The sequence below is a fragment of the Galeopterus variegatus genome, unplaced genomic scaffold (assembly GCF_000696425.1).
Source record: "Galeopterus variegatus unplaced genomic scaffold, G_variegatus-3.0.2 Scaffold692, whole genome shotgun sequence".
In the NCBI taxonomy this organism is placed as follows: domain Eukaryota; kingdom Metazoa; phylum Chordata; class Mammalia; order Dermoptera; family Cynocephalidae; genus Galeopterus; species Galeopterus variegatus.
Window position 1 is genome coordinate 527346 of NW_007726803.1, and position 19220 is coordinate 546565.

A 19220-nucleotide genomic window follows, 5' to 3' on the forward strand; every position below is an offset into this window, starting at 1 on the left:
AAATACTTGCTGGGTGAAAAGCTCCTGGTTATTGATTATACCATGTTTCTGATGCTGACAAACCTGTCGGTAGTTAATATTATCCTGGGGTGCCAGTGAGGCTCAGAGAGGTCTAGACGCGCCTTAGGTCACCCAGCTAGTAAGTGGTGAAACCAGGATCTAAACTGAGGTCTGTCTAAGAAGAGGAGGCTAACCAGCATTCACGAGCTGAACCTGGGGTGGGGAGAGTTGGGGAAGGCCCCACAGAGGAAGGCATCTCCACGGACAGGGAGGATTTCAGAGGAAGAGGAAGGAGCAGGGTTCTCCCTTCCCCCACCAGCCGCTTTGTCCTAGACTGAGCTGTGACCTCAGTGGACTTTATTAACATCCTAATTGTGTGCAGCTGGCCTCACTCTGGCCCTAATGAGCTCATTATCCTCTCTTCTTAAGGAGGCCATTGTGGCCTGGTCACCCTGGGGACAGCAGTGGCCTGGGAGTACCCATCACTTCCTGCCGCCCTCAGCCAGGCTCAGCTCCCTCCTGGAGAGGCTAAGCGCTCTACCCCTACCCCGCCGCCCTCCCTCCCAGTCCCTCTCTCAACCCCTCCTTACATCTCTCTCCATCTCTCTGTCTCTTTGTCTTTCTCTCTCTCTCAGTCTCTCTCCATCTCAATCTGTGTCTCACTCTCCGTTTCCCCCCATCTCTGTCCTTCCCCTTCCTCCCCGCCATGCCATCATCAGGAGTCCTCGATTAGAGCCAACTGAGAGGACCTTGAAATTGTCCAAATGGGAGGACTCCGATGGGCTGGTTCACTGCAGATTATGCTTGGCCTGGAGAGAGGCAGGGTCTGGCTCTTGGGCCTGTGCTTTTACCTCCTGGGGCCAGGTGTGGGGTCTTCCTTCCCTGCCCCAAGCGGGAGGCACTGGCCAGACCTCCCAGTGTTGCTCTCTCCTTGGTGCCTGGACCATTTTGAAGCCCCCCTAGCAGGGCTGGCTACGAATGACAGGAGACATGGCTGTTCTTTCTGGGCCCTGCAGAGACATGGCCCCAATGGAAGGAGAGGCCAGGATGAGACAGCTGTCAAGCTATCGGCCAGTTTGGGATTTTCCTAGATGACTTCCCCAGTCTGGGCATTTAGCCTTGAAGACCAGGCCTAGAGACCCCGGAATGGAGGCTTCTCCTACACGTCAGGTGTATGTGGGGTCCTCTCTCAGGGCTCCACTACAACACTCTGCAGTTTCCCACTCAAGGCAATGGACGTGGTATCCCCTCCCCTGTCCCCTGTCTGGGAGGGGTCGTCTCAGCATAAAGGCACTCTGTGGGAAGGCTGGGCTGGAGGGATATACTAAAGGGTCTCCCAACCAGCCCAGGCCCCTTGGGGTTCCCTGCCCCACTCCCCAAAAGAGCTTGCTCCCTTCCCCCTGGAAAGCAGGGTTGACTTCTCAGAGAAGAAGCCAGGTGTGGCAGCTAACTGGAGAACAGCCACGGCCCCTTGGGGTTCCCTGCCCCACTCCCCAAAAGAGCTTGCTCCCTTCCCCCTGGAAAGCAAGGTTGACTTCTCAGAGAAGAAGCCAGGTGTGGCAGCTAACTGGAGAACAGCCACCCCAATCTGGGCACAGATGTGGCCACTTCCTCAGACCAAGGGTAAGTCCTTTAGTGAAATTTTGCTGAATTTCCTTTCCCAAGAAAAAAGGCCAGGAGGATGAAAGAAGAAGGCGAGCAGAGGCCAGCTTGGAGTTTGGACCTGTCCTCTTGGGGATATGAAAAATGTAAGAGGTGGCTCAGTCTGGTTCTGGGTGGCTCTAGTCCTTCATTCAGTAAAGCTCTTAGGTTCAGTTCAGAACCTGCTGTGTGCCAGACCTGTGTGGTGGTCTTCATCTCAGCTAATCCTCATACCAGCCTGCAGGATAAATGGTATTCTTACCATTTTACAGATGAGGAAACTGAAGCTCAGAAAGGTTAAGGCACTTTCTTTAGGCTACAGAGCAGGGAAGTAGCAGAGATTGGACTCAGACTCACAACTTTGGCTCCTGCACATTGGTTCTGTGCCTCAGTTTCCTCATCTGCTGGGCTGCTTACTGCAAGTCCAGTTCTGCCCTGGAGACAAAGAAGACATGGTGCTTATAGTCTCGACAAAACTAATTCTCAGAGATCACAAGCAGCTATGAATTGTGGTGTTGATGCTTTGGACACTATTGGGATTTAGAGATCAGTCTGGGAAGTCTTCCTGGAGGCAGTGGCATACAACATAGACTTCAAAGAATGAGTTAAATGTGGAGAGGAGAGAGGAGGCTGCAGAATCTCTGTCCTGGGGAACCGTGTGAGCCAAAGGATGGAAGCCAGGCTCAGAGTGGCCCTGAGACATTTTGGGCAAGGAGGAAACTCCCAGGGATATCTCCTCTCCAGCCCCATTTCCGATCGTGCTTTGCTGTCATGAATTACATCAGCGGTGGAAAGAGCAAGCCATGTTGCAAAGTAGCACCTTCCATTCTTCTGAAACTCCACAGATTAGAGTAAATGAGTGGACACACATACACACATTTGAGTCAGCTCACCAAGATTTATTGAGTGCCTGCTGATGCGTCATCAGCCTATCCTGCTGTGGACAGGACAGACGCCACCTGGCCACCTATAGGGTGCAGGCTGTATTAGTGATTAACAACCACCACCACATTGATAATAGCTCAGAGATAAAGCTCTTCCCATGCTTTATCTCATTTATTCTCCTCGGAAACCTTGGGAAATAGGCTTCATTAATTACTCTCATGTCAGAGAGGGGAGACACAGACTCAGAAAGGTTTAGTAACTCGCCCAAGGTCACACAGCTAGGAAGTAGCAAGCCAGGACTTGAATTTGAGTCTTTCTAACTCCAGGCCCCTAATTATTGCCCTCTACCCCCAGAAGACCCTCGCATGTACATGTCAACACCCAGGTACACACAGGTCAGCATCTCTTTTTGTGGCGTGCACACAGAGGGCATGTCTCAGAGACGTGGACATATCCACTCAGACAGGTGCTTGTATAATGTACTGATATTCAGGGACATATGTTCTCAAGGAGTCATCCTTACCCTAGTGCATGAGACATACACCTTGCCCACTTCTGTGGTGGCTGAGAAGCTGGGGTCTCAGCTGGACTCCCTGAGTTTGACATCTAGCTTCCTCATCTCTAAAGTGGGAAGGACAGTGACAATAACACTTATTTCACAAGATCCTTGAAGAGTAAATAAAGTAATGTATATCTAAAGTTTAGTGTCTGACAAGAGATCCCTTCTCAGGGTTTGGCTACAACGATCATGTATAATACATACATGCACAGACACAGCTTTGTTCCCATGTGCATTTATGCCCACCTACACATAGATGTTTACACCTACATAACTCACGTCCCATGCACTCAAAACACCTCCCCTTGTCCACATTTACCCCCAGCACAACTCTCACCCCTTCGGACTCTGCGGGAAAGTAGACAACACCTCCACATGCATTGGAGAGCCACACGGGACTAATGCCTGAGCCCTCCTGGCCAGCTGGGCCACACCCAGGGGCTCATCCTCTGTTTCCTCGTTGGTGGAGCAGCAGTGACTTTGGTCAGGAGCCCCAGCTGCAGCAACTGACATCTGAGCCGCTGGCATCTGGGACAGGCCTGTCAACAGCCACAGTTGGAAGCAGACCCAGGGGGTCTTTTCCAGAGGCTCAACCATGTGACTTGTGCCAGGGCTCCCGGGAGGTCTGCATGGAGCCCGGGTGGGCACCTCTGCCCACAGTCATCCACGCTCAGCTGGGCAGTGTTTGAGCCTGTCCTTCTTCACTCGGTGGAGGAACCCACCAAAAAGCCAGTGGCAGGTTCTTCTCTTCTGATGCAGGAGGGACCTGAGACTTGAAGCCACACAGCCCAGCTCTGCACATGTCAGGAAGTTCTCAGGCAAGGTTGCCAGGGACCATACCATGCTGTGCATATGAGTAGGGTCTCAGCCTCAAGTCTTGGGGGCATGGCAGGAGAATAGGAGCCTCAGTTGCATGTCCTGAGGAGATGCTCACGTCAGCAGGTAACGTGGCCCAGGCACCCCTGAAGCTTCTGGGGCAGTAGAGGGTTTGAAGTGAGAAGGACTCAGAGACAGCCGTTGGCACAGCCGACAGGCACCTCTGCCATACATTTGGCCACCCAGCAAGTCTCTGCCCAGCTCCCCATGTGTCAAGGCCTATGCTGCAGAGGTGGGAGGGGGGACCAGGCCTGCCCCACCCCTGGGAGTTTCCCTGCTACCCGCAAGTGCAGATCCATCCTCCATCCCATTCCAGATCTGCAGCTCCTGGGGAAGAGGGAGGGTTGTAAACATGGGAAGTCTCCCCGCAACTGCCTCCGGCAGAGGAGGCACCCAAGTCCTGGGATCATAAGGCCCTTGGAGCCAGGGAGAAAGGTCCACACTGGGGGCTGGCCCCCAGGATGGCCGTGGGGGAGAGAGTGAAGGGTCAGCAGGCTCATGCACCTGCCTCACAGCTGCTCAGGACACAGGTTTGGATGGGGCTTAGGGAGAAAATCCCCCAGGAAAGTGGGGGTCCAGGCCTCACAGCCACCTGCAATGTGGACACCCTCCCTGGCACCCCCCACAGGCCCTCCTGTGCCCATGGAGGGGGCTTGCCTTCTGAGTCTCTGCTGAGGATGACTTTGGAGCCCAAATTGCATGAGTAGAGAGAAAGCTAAAAGACAGTGATCCCAGCCATCTGGGAGACCACCATGTCACCTGCCTTCCTGAGAAGACTTGTGCTTACACAAAGAAAGAGAGGAAATGTTCTCCCAGTGCAGATGAACAGGGAGAAAGGAGGTTGTTTGGGAGGGTGGCATTGGCAGTGGGCATACCTTGGTGTAGAAAAGAGGCTGAGAGGGGCTGGACTTGGTGGATCATGGCAAATTCTCAACAAGACACATGCTTCCAAGCCACACTATTCAAGGCACACCCTGTTTTGTTCAATGACAATAAGACCCCTGGCCCCAGCCCAGTCCCATCTTGGGGAAATCCCCTCCTGGTAGGAAGGGTTCCCATCTGAGGCCAGGCCTTTGGGCACTCCCTTGGCCTGCTGGAACTTGGCTTGGCTTAGGGGGGTGGACCTGGGGTGGTTAGTTTGGGAAGGGTCTGGATGAGATGTAGGAACCAGGACCGTGTCATTGGCATTAGAACCTGGGCTTAGGAAGTCATGTGAGAGCCTCAGCTTTCAGGACCCTCTGGCCTATTAGTTCAGTTGAGCATGGTGTTATAATACCAAGGTCAAGGGTCTGGATCCCTGTACCAGCCAGCCATCAAAAAATAAAAGCCTCCTAAAAGTGACTCCAAGCTGGGAGTTGTGGTGACTGCTCTTGGGGGCTATTGGGGGGTTATTCTGGTGAGTGGGAATTTTGGGGAGTGGGATTGGATGGCTCCATCTTCACCTGCTGAGGGCTGAGGTAGCAGGTGCCCAGGTGACTGTTCTCCAGACTCGGCTCAGGATGATTGTCAATCATGATGCTTGGTGATTGTTAGGAGTGGCATTGATGAGGACTCTCTCAGTTCAAATGACTGAAATTCAGCTCCAGGTAAATTAAGCAGTACAGGAAGGTCATGGGTTTGTTGCAATTAGGAAGTCCAATGGGAGGGTCTAGCTTCAGCACACCTGAAACCAGGAGCTCAACGATGTCAGTCAGGACTGACTCTATCGCTCCCTCCCTTCCCCCACCCCCCCGCCCATCATCTCTTGATGTTGCTGCTTCTCTGTTGACTGAATTCTCAGGCCCTCTCTGCCCACATGCCCCCTGCACTTCCTGGCTTATGTGGGACTTAGGTTCGTATCATCAAAGCACCTAGGTCAGTTCCTGGAAAAGCTCCTAAGTAACCTTGCTTGGGTCACAGATCTGCCCCTGAGCCACACAGTATCCAGAGAGATGACAGACCAGTCAGGAGATGATTGGCCAGGTGTGCCTACATCTGTGGTCAAGGAGGCAGGGTCACATGACAAAAGCCCAGGGAGATGGGTCAGCCCTGTTCCAGGGTCTGTGGAAGAACAGTTGGGCCTGGTGCTTCCTGGTAGGGATTGTTGGCATTCCTGAAAGTGCTCCCCCAAGGTCTGAGAGAAGGGGAAAAAGACATCCCAGGCAGAGACCCCTGCAAAGTCCATGCCTTCTTACTGCTTTGGGGTCTCCATCAGCCACAGTCTCTGAGCGACCAAACCATGTGGCCTGGGCTTCAGGGAGGGTGGCAGTGCTGCTCCAAGCAGCCCTCTCAGTGGTCCCACGCCGGCAGGTTCAGAATGTGCAAGTGGCAGTGGGTGAGACAAGGCAAAAAGACAAGGGAATTGACACGCAAGCCCATGTAGTATTTTATCCACCCGAGTCTGGCAGAGGGAGGGAAGGAAGAAGGCATCCCCCCGGGCCATGGAGCAGCTGGAATGCTCCCTGCCCGCACTGGCTGCTCCTCCTTTCCTCTTCCTGAGTAGACAGGCCTTGGTTCTCTGCCTCCCAATGATTGTCTCTGCAAAGGGTGAACAGAGAAATGTCCTACTCAGACATTATCATGGAGATAGGGCCTGGTACTCCTTAGTGAGCTGATGGAGCTCAGGATCTTCCTGGGTCAAGGGAGGTGGACAGTCCAACCCTTTACACCGTGTCAGTGAATGGTGGTCCTATTAGCCTTCCTCTCAGTGGCTAAGAATGTAAGGAATGGCCCCTCTGGTTAATCCAAATGTTAGAACGTCCAAGGTGCAAGCATTGGTCAGCTAGGGGTTCCCCTGGTGCCGACGACCACCTCCTCCTGCCTCACCTTGGCCCCAGGGTGAACATCCATCCTCTACTATAGCCGCTCTCAAGGGTGCTTCATGCCCCAATCATGGTCCAGACCCTTCCTGAGTTCACAGAATTACAAGCCACCTGCAACCAGTTTTATCAGCCAGAAGTTGAGTGAGTGCAGGTGTCTGGTGTTCTAATAACCACCTCCAGCCACAGAGGCCAGGGAACTGTCAGCAGTTCCCTGTGGTGTGTCCACTAGCCTCTGACCTGCCTATGCCTGCTGTCCTGTCCCTACGAGTAGGTGCCAGCACCTGCCTGTCACCATGAGTTGTTCAGCGACTTTAGCTACTCTCGCAAGAGGGCAAGCCTGTCCATGTACTGGCTAGCTGCCAAATGAATGAATGAATGAATGATGTATGTCAAGCCTGCCCTCTTCCAGCCCCAGGCTGATGGGCCCTGTGCAGGAAGTCTCAGGGCCTCTGGGGTAGAGAGTTTAGCTGAGAATTGGTGTGGGCTTCTCCCCCTGGAGATTGCCTGCCTAGCCTGGTCGTGCAGAGGCAGTATCACATGGAGTTAGGGGTCAGCCTGCTCATGTTCAAATCGAGGCTCCACAGTCACTCTGTGCCATAGTGTCTCATACACCTATGTACATGTTTATGAAGTAGACGTGGCAGGAGGAGGCCTGACATGGGCAGTCTGAGAAGTGGGCAATCTTGGGAGACACAGGGTTTGGAGCAACAGCAGGAAGGAAAGGAAGACCTACGTTGTCACTTCCACCAGCGTTGGGGGCATGTCCCCAGTTCTCCCTGACTCCACTGGCTTGTGACTCACTGGCCCAAGCTGCTTTTTTTCCAGCTGTGTTGGCAGGGTGAGGGTCTGGGGGAGGGAGATGGGCACAGGGAACAGAGGGCCAGATCTGGCATTTTCGGTAAGAGATCCTGCTGCCCTCTCTTCTCTCCGGGCAGAGATGGACAGAGTCTATGGGCCATACCCAGCAGCCCTGGACCACGGTGTCTGAGCCAGCATCTCTCTACAGAGAAGGAAACTGAGATCCCAGAAGGGCAATGGCCCGCCCAAGGCCCCTGAGCCAGATATGGGTCTCGAGGGTTGTGTCAAGAGTCCAGACCCCAGAGCCAGGACATTTCACGGGCTTTGTTGATTTGCAAGCAGAAGGTTGTGGAACCCCCCAAAAAGGGTGACGGACAGAGGGGATTCAGGACTAGACCTGTCATTTGAGGCAGTGGGGACCTGGCTGGAGACCTAGGAGATGCCTGGGGTTCTAAGGGAGGAAGTCCTGAGGTCTCCCCCAGCTGTGTTGGGACTGTTGGTTTTCCTCTGTTCCTTGCCATTGCTTTCACAGCAGCCATCAGGCAGCCTCCTTCACCCTCCAGTGCCAAGCCCAGCCTGGGGATGCCTGGGAGGACCCCTCAACATGTCTCCTCCTTGAGTGACCACTTTGCTGTGGTCAGTGACCAAGCCACAAATGCTCCCTAGGGAGAAGCCCTGGAGTCTCCCAGCAGGAAGTGGAGAGCTCTGCCGTGAACAGAAAAGAGACTCAGTGCCACATTACCTTTAGGGACAGGGAAGAAGGGATGGGGAAGATGACAGGATCCTGTGGAATGTACCTTCCAGGAAGGCACTTGTATTAGTCCATTTCTGTTGCTTATAACAAAATACACAGAACTGGGTAATTTATAAGAAAACAATTTATTGCTTACTATTTCCGAGGCTCGCAAGTCCAAAGTCCAAGGAACATATCTGGTGTTGGTGACAGTGACCCAGGGATCTCTTCCAGATACAGAACTGGGTAATTTATAAGAAAACAATTTATTGCTTACTATTTCCGAGGCTCGGAAGTCCAAAGTCCAAGGAACATATCTGGTGTTGGTGACAGTGACCCAGGGATCTCTTCCAGACATTTCCATACATCCTTTGAAATCGGGGTGGAGGTTCCCAAGCCTTCACAGCTCTGACATTCTCTGCCAGCCTACAGACTTAACACCACGTGGACACCACCAAGGCTTCCAGCTTGTGTCTTCCAAAGCTGTGGGTGCAGCCACACCTGGGGCCAATTTTGCCACAGATGGAATAAACAAAGCAGCTGGGGTGCTGGTGCTGGAAGCAGCATCCCAAAGTAGGCCTAAGAAGTGAGCCCATGGAGGGTGCCTCAGGCCTGTTCCCTGAGATAATTCTGTCTCCTTAGGCCTTTAGGCCTGTAACAGGAGGGTTGGCATCAGAGGCTTCTGCAATGCCTTCAAGGCCTTTTCCTCTTCTCTTGATAATCCCTTCCTTTGTACTAATCTTCTCAGCACCATTGCATTTTTCTCCTGAAAATGCTCTCTCAATCTCTACCACATGTCCAGCTGCAAATTTTCCAAGTCTTTACACTCTGGTTCTCTTTAAAATTTTGGCTTTATGTCATGCTTTTGCCATCATAACTCATAGTAGGCTGTTAGAAGTAACCATGCAGCTTCCTGAATGTTTTGCTGCTTAGAAATTTCTTCCACCAGATACTCTGGTTCACAATTCTTTTTTTTTTTTTGTCTTTTTGTCTTATTTTTCCGTGTCCGGCAACGGATTGCAACCCTCAGTGTTGCCCCCATACCGGACCAGGGACCGGCAACGGGATTGCAAACCTCGGTGTTGCTCCCACGCCTCGCTCAGCCAGTGAGCGGGAGCCGGTCTGTATGTGGGATCCGAACCCTCGGGCGGCAGCGCTGCCGCGCCTCCTAAGCGGCGCACTATCCAGTGCGCCACTGGGCCGGCCCTGGTTCACAATTCTTAAGTTCCAACTTCCACAAAGTCCTAGGGCATGGACACAATCAGCCAAGTTCCTTGCCAATTCATAGCAAGATTGATCTTTGCCCCAGTTTCCAATAAATTCCTTATTTCTATCCAAGACCTCCTTAGAATGGTCTTTAGAGTCCATATTTCCATAAGCACTCTGGTCGCCACCATTTAACCAGTCTCTAAAACATTCCGTGCTTTCCCTGGTTTTCTTGTCCTCTAAACTACCACTAGCAGGTAAGCTTTTTCTATTCTGTTCCTCCAAATTCCTCCAACCTCTCCTCAACAACCAAAGCCATTTCCACCTTTTCGAGTATTTGTTATAAGCAGCACCCCACTTCTCTGGTACCAATTTTCTATATTAGTCCGTTTCTTTTGCTTATAATGAAATGTCTGGAACTGGGTGATTTATAAGAAAAACAAAATTCATTGCATACAGTTTCAGAGGCTCAGAAGTCAAGAGTCCAAGGAAGATATCTGGTGGTGGCCACAGTGACCCAGGGGTCTCACATTGCAAGATGGTGGAAGCAGAGAGAGCAGAGAGTAACCTCCTCATTCACTCTTCTTTGAAAACCCATGACCACCATTTTTAATCCATTCACTACTGCATGGTTCTACAATCTAATCACCTCTTCAAGGCTCCACCTTTCAATTACCATAATAGGATTTCCCACCCTCAATGGTTATAGTGGGGATTAAATTTGGGGGGAACATTCAACCCAAGGCAGCACTGAAGGCAGTCTGTGGTGTCCCAAGACCTGGTGCTCAGAGTACTTTGCTCAGTAAATGTTTGTTTGAATGAACAAATTAAAATGAACAAGGCTTTACCATTTGGCTGTGATTGTCAGGGGTCATGTGGCAGATGCAGTGCCACTTGCTGTGATTGAGGTGTCAACACACTTCACAGGCAGCTGTGAGTAGAGCATTGTGAAAATATCACTGGCCCATGATGGGGAAGAGGAAATGGTTGACCATGAGAGTGTCTGTGAGGCTTTATGCCTGGAGGTCTGTGAAAGCAGAGAAGGTGGCCAAACTGGAGCCACACCGGTGGTCCTGATGGGTTTGAAAGACCCTAAATAGTCTGTGTGTATGGCTGCGGCTCCACTGGCCTTTCCTGAAGGATCATTTCCACATGTTGGACATACCATTATTTCTATTTTGTTTTTTAATTTTTTCATTAAACATTTGTGTAAGTGTGGGTCGTGGTTTATCAGGCCCTCTTCTCGGCGAGTGTGTTGGTCTCTTCTGCCTTGGAAGAGGTACAGGCTCCTCGAGGCTGGACCTGCACCAGGCGTGTGCCGGGAGCCCAGGCTGTCTGGCTCTGCGCCCTGCCCTCTGCGCTGCTCCTTCCCTCCCTGTCCTGCCCCCAGCCTGCCAGACATCCTGCCGGCTCTCATGGCTCCCTTCTCTCTTGTCCCGTCTGCAGGCTGGTGGTTTGTGAGCACCTCTGAGGAGCAGGGCTGGGTCCCTGCCACCTACCTGGAGGCCCAGAATGGTACTCGGGACGACTCGGACATCAACACCTCCAAGACTGGGGAAGGTAAGGGCTGCAGAGGAGGGGGGAGGCCTGGCTGCCTCCGGAGTCAACCTCTCCTGGAGACAGTTCCCCATCCTTCTCCCTAAAACCATCAGAACCCCGGAAGTGAGTTGGGCCATATCCCAGCCCCTTTCCTTGGGATCCCATCTCACTGAAACCAGCCCACAAGCTCACCTCCCATCCCAGGCCTGTCCATGCTGGCCCCCACAAGGGACTAAAAATAGAGGGGAAAGTCAGTTTGGGTGTGAACCTTAGGCTTTGGCAACTTTTGGGTAGAGACTGGGAAACAGTCTTGAGGCTAGACACTCTCCCCCAGAAACCTCCCTCTCCCTAGAAGCCCTGGGTTCCTCTGGGGGACCCCATGGAGCCCTGCCTTTGCTCCCCTGTCCCACACTGTTCTCCCTGCAGCAAGGACGATCCCAAGGGGCTGTGTGCATGTCCTTCTCAGAAGCCCCTGTGCTGGACATCTGTCAGCCTGGCCAAGGGTGCAGACTTGGGCTGTTCTGTGAGCCCTTTTTCAGTGTCTCAGGACAAGGGTGGCTCAGCCCCTGTGCAGTCAGCCTCCCTTATGAACTCTGGCTTGGTGACATTTTTCTGGGTCTTTCTCCTTGCATTTCAAACAGCCTGCCCCCACCCCTGTCCCCTAGACCAGCTTTGCCTCAGCAGTCCAGCCGTCTATAGATTTGGTATTCCCCAGAACAGACTAAGTCCGGGAGGTTTGGGCCACCCCCAATCCCCGGCTGCCTGCTCTTAATGACTTCCAAGCCTCCCAGGGCCTGGCAGCAGGAATTCTTTCCCTAACGGTTGATGGGGACGGTCCAGATGGACGCGTCTGAGAGCCAGAGGGATGGAGGCCTGCCACCCGGGGCTCAGGCCACCTCCAGGCCTACTCTGTCTCACACACACACACACACACACACACACACATGCACACAACCAGTGCCCAGGCCAAAATAAGCAGCCTGCCAAGCGCCAGCTCCTTATTCATCTTTCCCCTAAATGTCGGTTACTCGGTGGGCGGTTGGGGCCCCACCCTTCCTCCTGTGTCAACGCTGTATTTCAGTCCCTTGACCAGAGCCTCAGCCCCTGTGATGTGCATCCACCAGGTGACGGGTCTCTAGGGGTCAGACCCCATCCAGGAGGGCTTGTGTGCTGACGCTGGGCTGCTCACCCCTTCCTGGCTGCTCTCTGAGCCCCGGAGATGAGCCTGCACCCCGTCTCCACTGTACCTCTGCCTCAGTGGATGTCTTGGCCCCTTGCGCTGGGACTGGTCTATTTTGCCTGCAGCCCCCAGCCTCCCCTCCTACCTAGTCCTCCATTCTGCAGGGCATGAATGCAGGGGCTCAGAAATAACAATAGCTCACAAAGTACCAGGGGCTGGGCCAGGTGCTTTAAATACCCTCCCCACTACCCTGAGAGGACACTGCTGCTGTCCCCGTTTTTCCAGCTGTGAGAACTGAAGCTTCGAGACGTTTAGTTATGTGCTTGTCCTGGTAAGGTCTGGACACTGGTCGGCCTCCTTTGCCCCCTGGGCCTCCGCACCTTGCCACATGCCTTTCTGTGAAGCATTTTACTTGAAAGAAATGAAGGCAGCTCTGAACTCAACTCTAGGAGAGTGTGTTGTGCAATTGGAGCCCCCAGCTGAGAAGGCTACACCAGGAAGGTCAGAATGGAGATGTTGGGTAGATGATGGAGAACCTGGGCACTCTGTGGCAGAGTCTGGGGCAGAAAAGAAACAGAGAGTCGTGGGGGCACGGATGCCAGCCTAGTTGAAACACAGAGCAGGTGCTTTGCACAGAACACATGGTAGTAGATTGTAGAGGATTTTGGCCTTGACAGAGTAAGAATCAGGCAGTGGGGTTGTATATACAAAGATGTATGTGTATGTGTGTGTACGTACGCACCAGGGTGACCCTTGTAAAAACAGGTTCCTGTGCTTACTTCTGAGAGGGCCTGTGTGCCAGTAACCCTGGCAACATTTGGACAGCTGTGGATTCCACCATCACATCTTGGGCAATTCCCTCCCAAATCCACAGGAGGACTCAGGGCCAGGTACCCCACACCAAGGCCCCAGCTGCTGTCCTGTGTCCACCAGTCACTTTGCACCTGCAGCCATGTGGCCACGAGATTAGCCTGCCCTGGTTTCCTCTCCAACCATCTCTACCCCATCCCTGTGTCCATCCCACTGTAGGTCCCTGAGCCCTGTAAAACAGAAATTGGAAGGCTGCATCCTGCGAAAGCTTCCCTAACAGCTCATGCTTCGTTGCTTTGGAAAGGAAAGAGACAACTGGCTGATCTGATTTGTTTTTGTTATCAGACACTCTAGTGTATGTTCGTGTTTCTCTTGGCGCCAGGTGTGCTGTGTAGAATTCAGAAATGTTAATGGCAGGGAAGGGGTTGAGACCCTCTCACCCACTGACAGCGATGAGGATCCAAGCCCAACATTCACAAGGTGCTTTAATAAAACATGACATCATCGCCTCTCAGAGGTGAGGAAACAGAGGCTGGAAGAGGTGTGTCACTTCTGCTGAGCCCTCAGATTAGTGTTTGGCAGAGCCCAGACCAGAGCCTGGGTCTCTGCCGGGCCCCACAGTTGCCAGTGATGACCAGCCTTCCTCCCTGGCAGACTCATGCTGGGATCAGCCAACAGCCCACGCTCTCCCAAGGGCAGGCGCTCCGCCAGTGCCGGATTCCCCAGCACCCCACCCTCTCCCCTCTGTCCCAGTCTTAGACCTGGGTATGCATCTGGGCCCTGGAGCCAGACTGCCTGGATTCACTTGCTGCCCGTGACACGTAGGTGAGTGACGCAGGGTTCCATAATGCCCCCGGGCCTCTGTTTCCCTCTTTATAAGAGGGGCTAGTGCCGACCACATAGGGCTTTTGTGAGGCTCAAGTGAGATGATCTTTGTAAATGGTTTAAACCGGACCTGGCATGCAGTGAGTAAATGTCACTTACCGTGAAGGTGGCCCATGGTCTGGGCGTCAGCTGAAGCTTCTGTCACCACAGAGAAGCCCCACATAACTGTGCCACCCCACCCTGCCCAGGAGGCCTCGCATGGGACCTGATTAATGCTCTCCAGAGCCCTTTCAGCCCCTTGTTTTGGCTCATGCAGGGCAGGTGGCATCACCCTACAGCAGATGAGGAAACAGGCTTGGAAAGGGATGGTGGGCTTCCCAGGGTGACACCAGTTGCTGGCAGTGGGGCCTGGACTGTAATCCATACCTCCTAGCCTCTTGCCCGGGCCTCCTGCTCTTAAGAGGCAGGTCAAATGTGCCACTCCTCTTTCTGGGAAAGCAAATACTTCTAGAAGGCATCGGTGGGGTTTGGCCCAGGTCTGTCTCTTTCCACCCACCAGCCTCCCTCCCTTCTCAGACCTGGGCAGCCTGGCATCCTCCTTCTGTGGCACCAGGAGGTGGGGCCAGCTGGAGCTCTGGTCCAGTGTCCATGTTGCCAGTGTGTCCCACAAGGCAGGGGCATCTGCAGCTGAGGCCTGAGCAGAAGGGTGCTCGGGGGCTCAAAGCTGTGCCACAGCAACCAGAGGACCAATGCAGGATGCCACCCCAGAGTGTGAGAAGCTGGGGGGTGGGTCCTCAGTCACAAATCCAGGGCCTGTGGCATCTGTCCAGGTGTCTGTTTCATTTAGCAAACATTTCCTGGGACCTGGCCATGTGCCAGGCACTGTGCTAGGCCCCAGGGACACAGAGATACAAGGCAAAGTCCTTGCCCTCTAGAGACTCAATCCAGTGGAGGCAAGTGAGAAAGCAAAGAAGGAAACCAACCCAAAGCCATGAGAACTATACACCCAGAGTCGTCCTGGGCACACTTATTCTTCCACACATGGTGCCTGCCCATGGTGGCAAGTTCACAGTCAGTCCCTTGTGAGTGAGTGGATGTAAGCCCAAGTGCTATGGGACCACAGACCATCCTGGAATTGGCACTGTCCAGCAGTGGGTGAAACAGTGATCTCTCCAGCCCTGGGGCTGCAGATGAGGGGCTGCGTTGCACTGGGCTGGAGCTAGGGAACATTTTCATCTCTGAGGACTGGGATTCTAAATTCTTCAGCCCCCTCCAAGGCTCAGGGGCATAAGCTCTGAGGGGTTTGGCTTTAGTTGGATTTTCCCCCATGTGCCAACGATGTCATCTGTCAAATCCGCCCCCATCGAGCAGGCATGTGTCCCCAGCTCCATCCAGGTGATGGTGACCTGGGCGTGTGGACCTCCCTCCCTCCCCCCTCCTCTCGCCCCCTCCCATCTCATCCTCATCTCCATTCTCTCCGCCGGTTCCCGTTGGCCGTGTGCTCCATCGCCATCTCCCACATCAGTGTCCAAGAGACGCAAGGCCCATCTGCGGCGCCTGGATCGCCGGTGGACCCTGGGCGGGCTCCCATCTCATCCTCATCTCCATTCTCTCCGCCGGTTCCCGTTGGCCGTGTGCTCCATCGCCATCTCCCACACCAGTGTCCAAGAGACGCAAGGCCCATCTGCGGCGCCTGGATCGCCGGTGGACCCTGGGCGGGATGGTCAACAGGCAGCACAGCCGAGGTGACCGCGGGAGCCACCCTGTCCTCCCTGCAGCTGCCGCCTGTCTCTCGCTAACACCTCTCCTCCTTTTTGGGCTCTGCTTTCTCACCCAGATTCATGGGCCAGGCTTTTTTCTCACCTACTGTGGCAGGGGTGGGGGGCTGCTTGGGCATTGGGGTGGCACTGGTCTTTGTCAACATCCTGGGCATGGGGGTCATGGAACTTAGGACACAGCTGTGGACCCACCAAAGAGGAAGAGGGGCCTGAGAAGGGGACTAAAGGGGGCCTCTAAGGAAGGCCACATTTGCCCTGGAAGCTGCAGGTTAAAGGAACTAAGCGTGTCTAAATCTCTGTGTGGGCCGCCCCACTCCCTCATCCTTCACTGCCTCCTCCCTCTGAGAAAGGGTGCCTTTGGCCAAAGCTGTTCTATTGGTTGCTTGGGAACAGAGTAGAAAGAAGGACCGGCCCACAACCTCCTCCCTCAGCCATCTCCACGGAAACGAGAGGGAGCAAAAGCCAGACCCAGCCTGGCACCAGGGCGCAGCCCCAACAAGCTCTGATGAGGGGTCAGGTCCAGCCAAGAGCACTAGCACTGGGACTTCAGGAGGACCCTGGCCTGGCACATAGGCTGATCAGGGAGCCGAGACATTTGCTGGTTCAGAGCCTTCTGGCCCAGGGCCTTTCCAGCATCCAGGAACTTGTAAGGGAGAGGAGGAGTGGACCTCTGAACAGACCCCTAAACATCTCTAGACACCCCAGGTCAGTGGGTGGCCAGTTTTTCCTGCCCTGCAAAGAGCAGAGTGTGCTCCTCACAGTGACGACACATCTAGAAGTTGCTTGTCACCTCTGAGTGGTGTGCAATGATCCCAGCCTTTCTAAAACACAGGGATGCCCGTGACTCGCACCCCCACCCTCAAAGCTTGTTTCTAAGTGACTGTGGGAGTGTCTTGGTGTCTGCCCCAGGCTCAGGACAGCAGGAAGCCTGGGTTCTTGGGTGGCCACAGCCTATGGCTGTCTGGGCGTTGGGCTCCAAGGGCTGGCCATGAGAAACCCAGCCTGTCCTGAGGGTGGAGCATGGGCTGGACCCTGGGGGCCGACACAGGGAAAGGGGCCGAGTTGTAGAAACATCAAGAATAGGCCAAATGTAAGGAAAAGGCTGCCCTAAGGCTAGGAGGGGTGGGACGGCACTGCTGGAGGTCGGGTGGGAGGCAGCCCCGAGCTTCGGTGGCAAAGGAGAGTGAGACATAGGCCCGGAAACACACAGCAGGGGTGAAGTTTCAGCCTTCTCCAAACACCATCACACACTGAGCCCAATCACAACTGTCTCCACAGCCACATGAACACAGGCAGCAGGCGAAGTCCTCACACCTGGGCACAGCCCTGATAGCCACAGATGTGAATGCAGTACCTGTCACATCCAGCCTCCCCTCCCCCCAGCTGCACCTCCACGGTCCCATGCACACAGCCACCACAGATACACATATCTAACTGCAGTCATGCTACTACCACACGCACACTGCTGCGTGCTATCTACACAATCACAAACGCATCACACACAACTAACTGTTTACGGTCGCATCACATATACTCCTCTGCAGCGAAACCCACAAGTACATATAGCTTCATATACATAACCCCTTAATACCACGTATATATAGCAACATATTCACAGTTACAGACAGACAGGGATATACGTAGGCACAGATACCTAACTAAATGCATAATTCTACAATGACCATACATAAGCAAACAAACCCACAAATTCTCTTCCTCTCTTTCTCTCTCTCTCTTTAATAAGAAACCTAAATAACATAATTTCCCAGTCTTAGCCCTATGGGCTAAGTTAAATAAGGCAGCCAAGAAAAACTTGCAGAGAGTTGGCTGGGAGATACTTCAATGCAAACAGCAGAGCTGGTTGGGGGAGGCAGGCAGTGGGTCATTGAATAATTAGACAAGAGAAACCAGTGCTTCTCTGGGGCCTCCACTCCCAGCCAGCCAGGCCTTTGGAATCGAAAGGCCTCTCAGTGGGGCTGGGTAAGTTGTGGGGGCCGGGAGGGGAGCTGGGGAGACTGCTGACAGAGGGGAAAGTGTTTGGAAGGAGGAGGCTTCTGTGGTTTAGAGACTGCAGGATTTCCAGCCCCTGCCTCCAAAACCAAAACAGGCCCGTCCACCTCCCCCCAACCCACCCACCAGGCCATCTGCCTGGTCAGTCCTCACCAGACAGGCTTGCCACCATCTCTCGATGGCGTGATCAGAGTGCCCACGGCCCCAGTGCTCCCCAGAAGCCCTGAGGAGCCCCCTGGAGCCCAAAGCCTCCCTTGCCGCAACTCCGTTTCCTAAGGGGCATGTCTTCTAGAGACCCTGACCAACGTGAATGACTCAGCCGCCCACTGAGGCCATTTCCATCTGTCTGGGCATTCTCTTCTCTGGCCTGCCCCCCGATGGGGTTTGTGGCCAGTGGAGGGTCTGTCTCTGCTTCTCCCTTGATTACAAGGAGCACCTAAACTCCAGGACATCTATGGTCACTGCAACCCCAGAGCCCCAAAGGACAGAGCCTTTTGCAACAGCCGCTCAACTTTAATGGCCAGAGCTGATATCCTTGGTTCTGCTCCCCCACCCACCCCCAGTAGGTCAGGAGAAAGCAGGAGCTTCCGTGGCCCACAGGACTCATCTTCTGTGCACAACCTGGGGGGCTGGGGCCCAACAGCGCCAGGAGGCTGAGATTGCCCAAGATGCATGAGGCCTGTGCTCTGCCATGAGGCAGGGCAGGGTTCCTCTGATCCTCCCCCAAGAAGGGCTGTCATTTTTCTCTGCAAAAACAACTTTGCCTAGGAAAACTTTAATGATGGCTTCCTGCTCGAACCACAGACTTAAAAATAGCCCAGCCGAACAAGGGCAGAATGTGGAGCCTGGGCCTCTCCTCACCCTAACCTCAGAACCCTAGATTCCCAGGGTCTGGCGCTGCCCCTCTGGCCACCGCCTGGGCCAGGATTTACTGTGCCCCACTGGAAAATGGAGCAGGACCAGGAGAGGCAGGAGAGCGGAGGGTTGGACCATAGAACCCTGAACTTCTCAAAGGCCCGAGTCAGAATCTGGCTGGGCAAGGTTCTCAGGCAGCATTGGCAGTGATCCTCAGCATGGCTGGATTGGAATCTGGAAGCCTCCAAGAGCAAGGCCCTCCCCAGGTTGATGCCAAGAAAGGCCTGCAGTGAAAAAGAGCATGCTGAATAATTTTGCAGGCTCCCATGGGTCACCACCCACCTTTTGGTTTTTGGCAGCTTTTGAATATGGTCAGTGGCCCATTGGTTCCATCTTCGCAGCCCAGTAGGGCAGCCATCTCCACCACAAAGGGAGCTGCAGACAGGACCTGATAATCCAGGGGAGAAGAGAGACAGATGGCCCTCCCGCAGCAGGGTGTTGGAGCGGCAGCTGCCCCCTCCCCCATAGGCGCCAGAGGCTCAGGCAGGCTGCTGGTCAGGGTCCACTGGGGAGTCCAGGGGGTAGCTGCATAGCTGGGAGCCAGAAGGGGCCTTCCGGGCCAGAGGCCAGTGCTCTGCACCCGCATCCTGCTGCTTTGAGCCCACAGAAAGCTTCCTACTCGGTTCCCCTGCCCAGCCCTGACTTTCTCTTCGTTGATGCAGCT

General features: G+C 54.1%; 1 protein-coding gene across 1 annotated transcript in view; it reads left to right on the top strand.

Annotated features, from left to right (window-relative positions):
• Nucleotides 1-19220, top strand: part of SH3PXD2A (SH3 and PX domains 2A) — a 65949-nt gene that overhangs the window by 32062 nt on the left and 14667 nt on the right. Inside the window, exons 3-4 of the mRNA XM_008571501.1 lie at nucleotides 10946-11059; nucleotides 15515-15598. Of these exons, the coding sequence (XP_008569723.1) occupies nucleotides 10946-11059; nucleotides 15515-15598 (198 nt within the window). The remainder of the gene's footprint in view (nucleotides 1-10945; nucleotides 11060-15514; nucleotides 15599-19220) is intronic.